We start from the raw sequence: 11,654 nt of genomic DNA on the forward strand, positions 1-11,654 counted from the left end.
ATGATCTCAGTATATATAAGCACCTGCTCTAAAAAGCCCCAGAGTCTGCAACACCACTAAGCAGAGGCGCGGTTAGAGCGTTGGGCCAGTAACCAAAAGGTTGCTAGATAGAATCCCTGAACTGACAAGGTAAAAATGTGTCATACTGCTCCTGAACAAGGCAGTAAACCCACTGTTCCTAGGCCGTCATTGTAAATAAGAATTTGTTCTTACCTGACTTGCCTAATTCAATAAAGTTTGTTTTTTAAAGGCAAGAGGCACCATGAAGACCAAGGAGCTCTCCAAACAGGTCAGGGACAAAGTTGTGGAGAAGTACAGATCAGGGTTGGGTTATAAAAAAATATCAGAAACTTTGAACATCCCACAGAGCATTGTTAAAAAAAGGAAATAATATGGCAAAAATACACAAAAAGAGGGCTGCCCACCAAAACTCACAAACCAGGCAAGGAGGGCATTAATCAGAGAGGCAACAAAGAGACCAAAGATAACCTGAAGGAGCTGCAAAGCTCCACAGCGGTGATTGGAGTATCTGTCCATAGGACCACTTTAAGCCGTACACTCCACAGAGCTGGGCTTTATGGAAGAGTGGCCAGGAAAAAAGTCATTGCTTACAGAAAAAAATAAGCAACACGTTTGGTGTTCACCAAAAGGCATGTAGGAGACTCCCCAAACATATGGAAGAAGGTACTTTGGTCAGATGAGACTCAAATTGAGCTTTTTGGACATCAAGGAAAACACTATGTCTGGTGCAAACCCAACACCTCTCATCACCCCAAGAACACTATCCCCCACAGTGAAGCATGGTGGTGGCAGCATCATGCTGTGGGGATGTTTTTCATCAGCAGGGACTGGGAAACTGGTCAGAATTTAAGGAATGATGGATGGCACTAAATACAGGGAAATTCTTGAGGGAAACCTGTTTCAGTCTCCCACGGATTTGAGACTGGGACGGATGTTCATCTTCCAGCAGAACAATGACCCTAAGCATACTGCTAAAGCAAAACTTGAGTGGTTTAAGGGGAAACATTTAAATGGCTTGGAATGGTGTAGTCAAAGCCCAGACCTCAATCCAATTGAGAATCTGTTGTATGACTTAAAGATTGCTGTACACCAGTGGAACCTTTCCATCTTGAAGGAGCTGGAGCAGTTTTGCCTTGAAGAATGGGCAAAAATCCCAGTGGCTAGATGTGCCAACCTTACAGAGACATACCCCAAGAGACTTTGGGGGGTGAATAGTTATGCACGCTCAAGTTTTCAGTTTTTTTTGTCTTATTTCTTGTTCGTTTCACAATAACAAATATTTTGCATCTTCAAAGTGGTAGGCATGTTGTGTAAATCAAATGACACAAACCCCCCCAAAAAAACAATTTTAATTCCAGGTTGTAAGGCAACAAAATAGGAAAAATGCCAAGGGGGTGAATACTTTCGCAAGCCACTGTAAATACAAACTCACTCACCGTAAAACTTGGAACATTTTGGCCATCTTCCCTATGGCACGGATCTTGTTCCTGATCACCTCTTTCCTAGCTGCCGCTGCATTGGCTGGAGGGAACCAATCACAGAGGAGTAAAACACGGGACACCAATAACAAGGAAGTGAAAAGGAAGGTTGAATAGACATAAAAATGGAACCAATCAAAGTGTCTGTGTCCCATTTGGGATGTAACAGGTCTTCCCATGTGTATCTATTTATAAAGATATGATTACCATCATAGACCTCTTCCTCTCCGTCATTCTCCATGAGCTCATCATCTGAACAGATACTGAGAACATTCACCAGCATCTCTGTCACTGTGGAGCGAGAGAGAGGGCACAGTCAATATGAGAGAGAGACTCTGAAGAAAAATGTATATTGTTTGCAGATGATCTGTTGCTTCTGTCCCGAGCCAAGAGGGCCTACAGCAGCACCTAGATCTTCTGCACAGATTATTTCAGACCTGGGCCTTGACATTGAATCTCAGTAAGACAAAAATAATGGTGTTCCAAAAAAGGTCCAGAGAGAGAGAGTTAGTCACAGAGTGAGATTCAGAAATAGAGAATAAGAGAGAGGGTCAGAGAGAGAGAATAAGAGAGAGGGTCAGAGAGAGAGAATAAGAGAGAAGGTCAGAGAGAGAGAATAAGAGAGAGGGTTGGAGAGAGAGAATAAGAGAGAAGGTCAGAGAGAGAGAATAAGAGAGAAGGTCAGAGAGAGAGAGAATAAGAGAGAAGGTCAGAGAGAGAGAATAAGAGAGAGGGTCAGAGAGAGAGAATAAGAGAGAGGGTCAGAGAGAGAGAATAAGAGAGAGGGTCAGAGAGAGAGAATAAGAGAGAGAATAAGAGAGAGAGAATAAGAGAGAGGGTCAGAGAGAGAGAATAAGAGAGAAGGTTAGAGAGAGAGAATAAGAGAGAGGGTTGGAGAGAGAGAATAAGAGAGAGGGTCAGAGAGAGAGAATAAGAGAGAAGGTCAGAGAGAGAGAATAAGAGAGAGGGTCAGAGAGAGAGAATAAGAGAGAGGGTCAGAGAGAGAGAATAAGAGAGAAGGTTAGAGAGAGAGAATAAGAGAGAGGGTCAGAGAGAGAGAATAAGAGAGAGGGTCAGAGAGAGAATAAGAGAGAGGGTTGGAGAGAGAGAATAAGAGAGAGAGATTCAGAGAATAAGAGGGTTGGTCAGAGAGAGAAAATAAGAGAGAGGCTCAGAGAGAGAGAATAAGAGAGAGGGTTGGAGAGAGAGAATAAGAGAGAGTCAGAGAGTGAGAGAATACGAGAGAGATTCAGAGATAGAAAATAAGAACGAGAGAGATTCAGAGAATAAGAGGGTTGGTCAGAGAGAGAGAGAATAAGAGAGAGGGTTGGAGAGAGAGAATAAGAGAGAAGGTTAGAGAGAGAGAATAAGAGAGAGGGTCAGAGAGAGAGAATAAGAGAGAAGGTTAGAGAGAGAGAATAAGAGAGAGGGTCAGAGAGAGAGAATAAGAGAGAAGGTTAGAGAGAGAGAATAAGAGAGAGGGTCAGAGAGAGAGAATAAGAGAGAGGGTCAGAGAGAGAATAAGAGAGAGGGTTGGAGAGAGAGAATAAGAGAGAGAGATTCAGAGAATAAGAGGGTTGGTCAGAGAGAGAAAATAAGAGAGAGGCTCAGAGAGAGAGAATAAGAGAGAGGGTTGGAGAGAGAGAATAAGAGAGAGTCAGAGAGTGAGAGAATACGAGAGAGATTCAGAGATAGAAAATAAGAACGAGAGAGATTCAGAGAATAAGAGGGTTGGTCAGAGAGAGAGAATAAGAGAGAGGGTTGGAGAGAGAGAATAAGAGAGAGGGTCAGAGAGAGAGAGAATAAGAGAGAGATTCAGAATAGAGAATAAGAGAGAGGGTCAGAGAGAGAGAATAAGAGAGAGGGTCAGAGAGAGAGAATAAGAGAGAGGGTTGGAGAGAGAGAATAAGAGAGAGAGTCAGAGAGTGAGAGAATAAGAGAGAGATTCAGAGATAGAAAATAAGACCGAGAGAGATTCAGAGAATAAGAGGGTTGGTCAGAGAGAGAGAGAATAAGAGAGAGGGTTGGAGAGAGAGAATAAGAGAGAGGGTCAGAGAGAGAGAGAATAAGAGAGAGATTCAGAGATAGAGAATAGGAGCGAGAGAGATTCAGAGAATAAGAGGGTTGGTCAGAGAGAGAGAATAAGAGAGAGAATAAGAGAGAGAGAATAAGAGAGAGGGTCAGAGAGAGAGAATAAGAGAGAGGGTCAGAGAGAGAGAATAAGAGAGAGGGTCAGAGAGAGAGAATAAGAGAGAGGGTCAGAGAGAGAGAATAAGAGAGAAGGTTAGAGAGAGAGAATAAGAGAGAGGGTCAGAGAGAGAGAATAAGAGAGAGGGTCAGAGAGAGAGAATAAGAGAGAAGGTTAGAGAGAGAGAATAAGAGAGAGGGTCAGAGAGAGAGAATAAGAGAGAGGGTCAGAGAGAGAATAAGAGAGAGGGTTGGAGAGAGAGAATAAGAGAGAGAGATTCAGAGAATAAGAGGGTTGGTCAGAGAGAGAAAATAAGAGAGAGGCTCAGAGAGAGAGAATAAGAGAGAGGGTTGGAGAGAGAGAATAAGAGAGAGTCAGAGAGTGAGAGAATACGAGAGAGATTCAGAGATAGAAAATAAGAACGAGAGAGATTCAGAGAATAAGAGGGTTGGTCAGAGAGAGAGAGAATAAGAGAGAGGGTTGGAGAGAGAGAATAAGAGAGAGGGTCAGAGAGAGAGAGAATAAGAGAGAGATTCAGAATAGAGAATAAGAGAGAGGGTCAGAGAGAGAGAATAAGAGAGAGGGTCAGAGAGAGAGAATAAGAGAGAGGGTTGGAGAGAGAGAATAAGAGAGAGAGTCAGAGAGTGAGAGAATAAGAGAGAGATTCAGAGATAGAAAATAAGACCGAGAGAGATTCAGAGAATAAGAGGGTTGGTCAGAGAGAGAGAGAATAAGAGAGAGGGTTGGAGAGAGAGAATAAGAGAGAGGGTCAGAGAGAGAGAGAATAAGAGAGAGATTCAGAGATAGAGAATAGGAGCGAGAGAGATTCAGAGAATAAGAGGGTTGGTCAGAGAGAGAGAATAAGAGAGAGAATAAGAGAGAGAGAATAAGAGAGAGGGTCAGAGAGAGAGAATAAGAGAGAGGGTCAGAGAGAGAGAATAAGAGAGAGGGTTGGAGAGAGAGAATAAGAGAGAGGGTTGGAGAGAGAGAGAATAAGAGAGAGGGTCAGAGAATAAGAGGGTTGGTCAGAGAGAGAGAATAAGAGAGAGGCTCAGAGAGAGAGAATAAGAGAGAGATTCAGAGAATAAGAGGGTTGGTCAGAGAGAGAGAATAAGAGAGAGGGTCAGAGAGAGAGAATAAGAGAGAGAGAATAAGAGAGAGGGTTGGAGAGAGAGAATAAGAGAGGGTGAGATAGAGAGAATAAGAGAGAGGGTTGGTCAGAGAGAGAGAATAATAGAGAGGGTTGGAGAGAGAGAATAATAGAGAGGGTTGGAGAGAGAGAATAAGAGAGAGAGAGATTCAGAGATAGAGAATAAGAGCGAGAGAGATTCAGAGAATAAGAGGGTTGGTCAGAGAGAGAGAATAAGAGAGAGGGTTGGTCAGAGAGAGAGAATAAGAGACAGGGTTGGTCAGAGAGAGAGAGAATAAGAGAGAGGGTTGGTCAAAGAGAGAGAATGAGAGAGAGGGTTGGAAAGAGAGAATAAGAGAGAGAGATTCAGAGAATAAGAGAGAGGGTCAGAGAGAGAGAATACGAGAGAGGGTCAGAGAGAGAGAATAAGAGAGAGATTCAGAGATAGAGAATAAGAGCGAGAGAGATTCAGAGAATAAGAGGGTTGGTCAGAGAGAGAGAATAAGAGAGAGGGTTGGTCAGAGAGAGAGAATAAGAGACAGGGTTGGTCAGAGAGAGAGAGAATAAGAGAGAGGGTTGGTCAAAGAGAGAGAATGAGAGAGAGGGTTGGAAAGAGAGAATAAGAGAGAGAGATTCAGAGAATAAGAGAGAGGGTCAGAGAGAGAGAATAAGAGAGAGGGTCAGAGAGAGAGAATAAGAGAGGGGTTGGAGAGAGAGAATAAGAGAGATAGATTCAGAGAATAATAGGGTTGGTCAGAGAGAGAGAGAATAAGAGAGAGGGTTGGTCAGAGAGAGAGAATAAGAGACAGGGTTGGTCAGAGAGAGAGAGAATAAGAGAGAGGGTTGGTCAAAGAGAGAGAATGAGAGAGAGGGTTGGAAAGAGAGAATAAGAGAGAGAGATTCAGAGAATAAGAGAGAGGGTCAGAGAGAGAGAATAAGAGAGAGGGTCAGAGAGAGAGAATAAGAGAGAGGGTTGGAGAGAGAGAATAAGAGAGATAGATTCAGAGAATAATAGGGTTGGTCAGAGAGAGAGAGAATAAGAGAGAGGGTTGGTCAAAGAGAGAGAATAAGAGAGAGGGTTGGAAAGAGAGAATAAGAGCGAGAGATTCAAAGAATAATAGGGTTGGTCAGAGAGAGAGAGAATAAGAGAGAGGGTCAGAGAGAGAGAATAAGAGAGAGGGTCAGAGAGAGAGAATAAGAGAGAGGGTTGGAGAGAGAGAATAAGAGAGATAGATTCAGAGAATAATAGGGTTGGTCAGAGAGAGAGAATAAGAGAGAGGGTCAGAGAGAGAGTTAGTCAGAGAGAGAGAATAAGAGAGAGGGTTGGAGAGAGAGAATAAGAGAGATAGATTCAGAGAATAATAGGGTTGGTCAGAGAGAGAGAGAATAAGAGAGAGGGTCAGAGAGAGAGAATAAGAGAGAGGGTTGGAGAGAGAGAATAAGAGAGATAGATTCAGAGAATAATAGGGTTGGTCAGAGAGAGAGAATAAGAGAGAGGGTCAGAGAGAGAGTTAGTCAGAGAGAGAGAATACGAGAGAGGGTTGGAGAGAGAGAATAAGAGAGATAGATTCAGAGAATAATAGGGTTGGTCAGAGAGAGAGAGAATAAGAGAGAGGGTCAGAGAGAGAATAAGAGAGAGGGTCAGAGAGAGAGAATAAGAGAGAGGGTTGGAGAGAGAGAATAAGAGAGAGAGATTCAGAGAATAATAGGGTTGGTCAGAGAGAGAGAATAAGAGAGAGGGTCAGAGAGAGAGTTAGTCAGAGAGAGAGTTAGAGAGAATAAGAAAGAGAATAAGAGAGAGGGTTGGAGAGAGAGAATAAGAGAGAGGGTTGGAGAGAGAGAATAAGAGAGAGGGTTGGAGAGAGGGAATAAGAGAGATAGATTCAGAGAATAATAGGGTTGGTCAGAGAGAGAGAATAAGAGAGATGGTCAGAGAGAGAGAATAAGAGAGAGAGTTAGTCAGAGAGAGTTAGAGAGAATAAGAAAGAGAATAAGAGAGTTAGAGAGAGAGAATAAGAGAGAGTTAGTCAGAGAGAGAGATTAAGATAGTTAGTCAGAGAGAGAGAATAAGATAGTTAGTCAGAGAGAGTTAGAGAGAATAAGAAAGAGAATAAGAGAGTTAGAGAGAGAGAGAATAAGAGAGAGAGTTAGTCAGAGAGAGAGATTAAGATAGTTAGTCAGAGAGAGAGAATAAGAGAGAGAGAGAATAAGAGAGAGAGAATAAGAGAGAAAGAGAATAAGAGAGAAAGATAATAAGAGAGAAAGAGAATAAGAGAGAAGGAGAATAAGAGCGAGAGAGAGACAAAACAAGAGAGAGAACATATTCAGAGTGGGAGACAATCCGTTTATTTTGGTGTTTGTAATATGTGTAGTCGTTTTTTCCCACCTTTCTCTCCAACGAAAGGCAGGGACCAGGTGAAGACATCCATGAAGTTGGGCAGCCAGTAGGGATGAGGGGAACAGTTGAACTGGCGGATGTTCATCACGTTGTTCTCATACTTCAGAACCGCCGCTGTGAGAGAATGAGAGGGCAGGCCTGTTACACACTGTCTGTCTGTCTGTCTGTCTGTGTGTGTGTGTGTGTGTGTGTGTGTGTGTGTGTGTGTGTGTGTGTGTGTGTGTGTGTGTCTGTCTGTGTGTCTGTCTGTGTGTGTGTGTGTGTGTGTGTGTGTGTGTGTGTGTGTGCGTGCACGTGCATGTGCGTGTGCGCGTGCACGTGTGTATGTGTGTGCGCGCGCACGTGCGTGAGAATGAGAGGGCAGGCCTGTTACACACTGTCTGTCTGTCTGTCTGTCTGTGTGTGTGTGTGTGTGTGTGTGTGTGTGTGTGTGTGTGTGTGTGTGTGTGTGTGTGTGTGTGCGTGCGTGTGCGTGTGCGTGTGTGTGTGTGTGCGCGTGCGCGTGTGTGTGTGTGTGCGTGTGCCTGACCTTTGTTGTTGTAGACGTCCAGGTAGTTAGGTGCTGAGAAGATGGTGATGAGGGAGGGGAAGCCTGTCGTCTGACTCTTTCTGTACATCCGGTACCTGAACAGGGAAGCGGTCAAGGTCATTGGGATACAGGGTAGAGTTAGGATTACATAGATTGGGGCTTCAACCGTCAGGAGTGTAGGGTTAAACATATGGTTGTTGTGTGGTTAAGTTCGCCTTGACGATGGATAACTGTTTATAAATTGACTGATTTGATTATGAAACCTTGCGCTGCTGTATCGGTTGACTGAACCGTTTGTGTTGCCATCACAACCCCCAACCCTGGATCAATCAACACACACTGGGGTGGACAGGTGAATGTTTTACAATACATTAAGTTAGAGCCCTTTAATGTCACTCTGTCACTCATCATGTGAAGAATGACAGTTTGTCAATGACCAAAGAAGAAGTAGGGCTTCTCTTACCCAGAATCCTGCGCTTCATGTGCTCTGATGACAGACAATAAGTTGTTGGTCTGTAGAAACTCACACACCGCAGGGTAACTGGAGAGAGAGAGAGAGAGCGAGAGTGTTAGTGTTTCTCTGTGTAAATCAAAACATCATTGTGAAGTAGCCAAACTATGCTGTGTATGAATCAATGTGTGTGTACATGAGAGCAAGAGAGATTTGATTCTGAACACCCCTGCACTATATCAGACGAGGATAGTCTGAAACCGTTTACATGGAATGACCACCAGGGGTCATCATTGAGCCCCTAATAAAAACAGCAGAACCAGATCTAGTAGGAGGGCACTGTATGTTTCTCTCAGTAGACTGGTGTAGGCTCCATATTGTTTAGCACCATATAATAACAACAGTCTCAACTAACCATCACGTCAATCCTCTGGTCTATTCATCTCTTTTTCCTCCCTCACTCCCCCTCCCTCTTGCTCTCTTTCCCTCACTGCATCTTAATATCACTCCCCAATCTGGCAGTAGTAGCCAGTCGTCATGGAAACAGAACGGTGCAGTCTCCCTAGGGATTGTGGGATATGGTTTAGCGCTGAAACTGTGTGTGTGGATCTGTGAGATAACTGGCCAGTGTTACAGCTGTTCCACAAATCCCAATGTTTCTTTGGTTGTTGGATCTCTGAATCAGCTTGTAGTCAACTAGTGCAACATGTTTCCCCTCCTTCATCTCCCCTCCAGCACCACACCTTCCTCCTGTACATCACAAAACAAAACACTCGTCTGTGTGTATGTGTGTGTGTGTGTGTGTGCGTGCGTGCGTGCACGTGCGTGCGTGCGTGCGTGTGTGTGTGTGTGTACCTGCGTAGGTGCGTCGCCGTGTCAGTATCTCTGTGTTTACCTGTAGAAGTAGGAGCAGCCCCTGACTGTGTTGTGGCCGAAGTATTCTTGTGTCTTCTCGTTGCCAAAGTCCTCCAGTGGGTCGGCCCACAGCAGGTCACACATGGGTCCGAACGCTGGAGGCTCCTTGAACCTGTCCAGCTGGATTATAGAGACAATGACAACACAACAGATATATACACTGAGTTTACCAAACATTAGGAACCCCTTCCTAATATCTAGTTAGGCTGGACTCTACAAGGTGTCAAAAACGTTCCACAGGGACGCTGGCCCATGTTGACTCCAAAGCTTCCCACAGTTGTGTCAAGTTGGCTGGATGTCCTTTGGGTGGTGGACCTTGATACATGGGAAACTGTTGAGCATGAAAAACCCAGCAGCATTGCAGTTCCTGACACACTCAAACAAGTGCGCCTGGCACCTACTTCCATACCTCATTCAAAGACCCTTAAATATTTTGCCTTGCCCATTCACCCTCTGAATGGCACACAGACACAATCCATGTCTCAATTGTCTGATGGCTTATAAATCCTTCATTAACCTGATTCCTCCCCTCCATCTACACGGATTGAAGTGGATTTAACAAGTGACATCAATAAGGGATCATAGCTTTCACCTAGAATCACCTGGTCAGTCTGTCATGGAAAGACCTATGTTCTTAATGTTTTGTCCACTCAGTGTACATTGATACATACATCTATAGATACGTACATGTATAGAAACAGTGCATTCAGAAAATATTCAGACCCCTTGACTTTTTCTATATTTTGTTACGTTACAGTCTTATTCTAAAATTGATTAAATAGTTTCCACCCCCTCATCAATCTGCACACAATCACCCCATAATGACAAAGCAAAAACAGGTTTTTAGAAATTGTCCAGAAGCCACTCTTGCATTGTCTTGGCTAAGGGCTTAGGGTCGTTGTCCTGTTGGAAGGTGAACCTTCACCCCAGTCTGAGGTCCTGAGCTCTCTGGAGCAGGTTTTCGTCAAGGAAATCTCTGTACTTTGCTCCGTTCATCTTCCCCTCGATCCTGACTAGTTTCCCAGTCCCTACTGCTGAAAAACATCATGTTGCCACCATCATGCTTCACCGTAGGGATGGTGCCAGGTTTCCTCCAGACGTGACGCTTGGCATTCAGGCCAAAGAGTTCAATCTTGGTTTCATCAGACCAGAGAATCTTGTTCCTCATGGTCTGAGAGTCTTTAGGTGCCTTTTGGCAAACTCCAAGCGGGCTGTCATGTGCCTTTTACTGAGGAGTGCTTCCGTCTGGTCACTCGACCATAAAGGCCTGATTGGTGGAGTGCTGCAGAGATAGTTGTCCTTCTGGAAGGTTCTCCCATCTCCACAGAGGAACTCTGGAGCTCTGTCAGAGTGACCATCGGGTTCTTGGTCAACTCCCTGACCAAGGCCCTTCCTCCCGACTGCTCAGTTTGGCCGGGCGACCAGCTCACCAGTATTGGGGGTTCCAAACTTCTTCAGTTTAAGAATGATGGAGGCCACTGTGTTCTTGTGGACCTTCAATGCTACAGAAATGTTTTGGTACCCTTCCCCAGATCTGTGCCTCGACACAATCCTGTCTCGGAGCTCTATGGACAATTCCTTCAACCTCATGGCTTGGTTTTTGCTCTGTCAACTGTGAGACCTTATATAGAAAGGTGCGTGCTTTTCAAAATCATGTCCAATCAAATGAATTTACCACAGGTGGACTCCAATCAAGTTGTAGAAACATCTCAAGGATGATCAATAGAAACAGGATGCACCTGAGTCTCATAGCAAAAGGTCTGCATTTTTATGTAAATAAGGTATTTCTGTTTTTATATTTTAATAGACTAGCAAACATTTCTAAAAACCTATTTTTGTGTTGTCATTATGGGGTACTGTGTGTAGATTGCTGAGGATTTGTTTGTATTTAATCAATTTTAGAATAAGGCTGTAACGTACATTTTGGGGGGGAAAGTCAAAGGGTCTGAATACTTTCTGAATGAACTGTACATGGAATAAAAAAATATTTACACAAGAGATAACTAGAACACTCAGAAATGAAGAAGCCAGTTCTTTATATCTCCCAACTGGACCACAGAAAAAAACAGAATAAACAGAGAGTGAGAGAGAGAGTTAAAAGAGGCAGAAAGAGAGAGATATGAGACAGAGAGAGAGAGAGAGATATATGAGACAGAGAGAGAAATGAGACAGAGAGAGAGAGATGAGAGAGAGGTATGAGACAGAGAGAGAGAGATATGAGACAGCGAGAGAGAGAGATGAGAGATATATGAGACAGAGAGCGAGAGAGATATGAGACAAAGAGAGGAAGAGATATGAGACAGAGAGAGGGAGAGATATGAGACAGAGAGAGAGAGAGAGAGGGGGGAGGGAGAGAGAGGGGGAGAGGGAGAGAGAGAGAGAGAGACAGAGAGAGATAAATGTGAGACAGAGAGAGAGATATGAGACAGAGAGAGACAGAGAGAGAGATATGAGACAGAGAGAGCGAGATGAGACAGGGAGAAAGATTTGAGACAGAGAGAGGGAAATATGAGACAGAGAGAGACAGAGAGAGAGAGAGAGAGAG

At 44.0% G+C, this 11,654-nt stretch overlaps 1 protein-coding gene across 4 annotated transcripts in view; it reads right to left on the reverse strand.

Annotated features, from left to right (window-relative positions):
- Positions 1 to 11,654, reverse strand: part of LOC115118654 (protein phosphatase 3 catalytic subunit alpha-like) — a 41,951-nt gene that overhangs the window by 4,429 nt on the left and 25,868 nt on the right. For all 4 annotated transcript variants that reach the window (XM_065019842.1, XM_065019840.1, XM_065019841.1 and 1 more), the window contains 6 exons: positions 9,090 to 9,229; positions 8,207 to 8,284; positions 7,744 to 7,838; positions 7,203 to 7,328; positions 1,707 to 1,790; positions 1,458 to 1,542 (listed from right to left, as the gene is read on the reverse strand). In XM_065019842.1, coding sequence (XP_064875914.1) covers positions 1,458 to 1,542; positions 1,707 to 1,790; positions 7,203 to 7,328; positions 7,744 to 7,838; positions 8,207 to 8,284; positions 9,090 to 9,229 — 608 coding nt within the window. The remainder of the gene's footprint in view (positions 1 to 1,457; positions 1,543 to 1,706; positions 1,791 to 7,202; positions 7,329 to 7,743; positions 7,839 to 8,206; positions 8,285 to 9,089; positions 9,230 to 11,654) is intronic.

The sequence above is a fragment of the Oncorhynchus nerka genome, linkage group LG6 (assembly GCF_034236695.1).
Source record: "Oncorhynchus nerka isolate Pitt River linkage group LG6, Oner_Uvic_2.0, whole genome shotgun sequence".
NCBI classification, from domain to species: Eukaryota; Metazoa; Chordata; class Actinopteri; order Salmoniformes; family Salmonidae; genus Oncorhynchus; species Oncorhynchus nerka.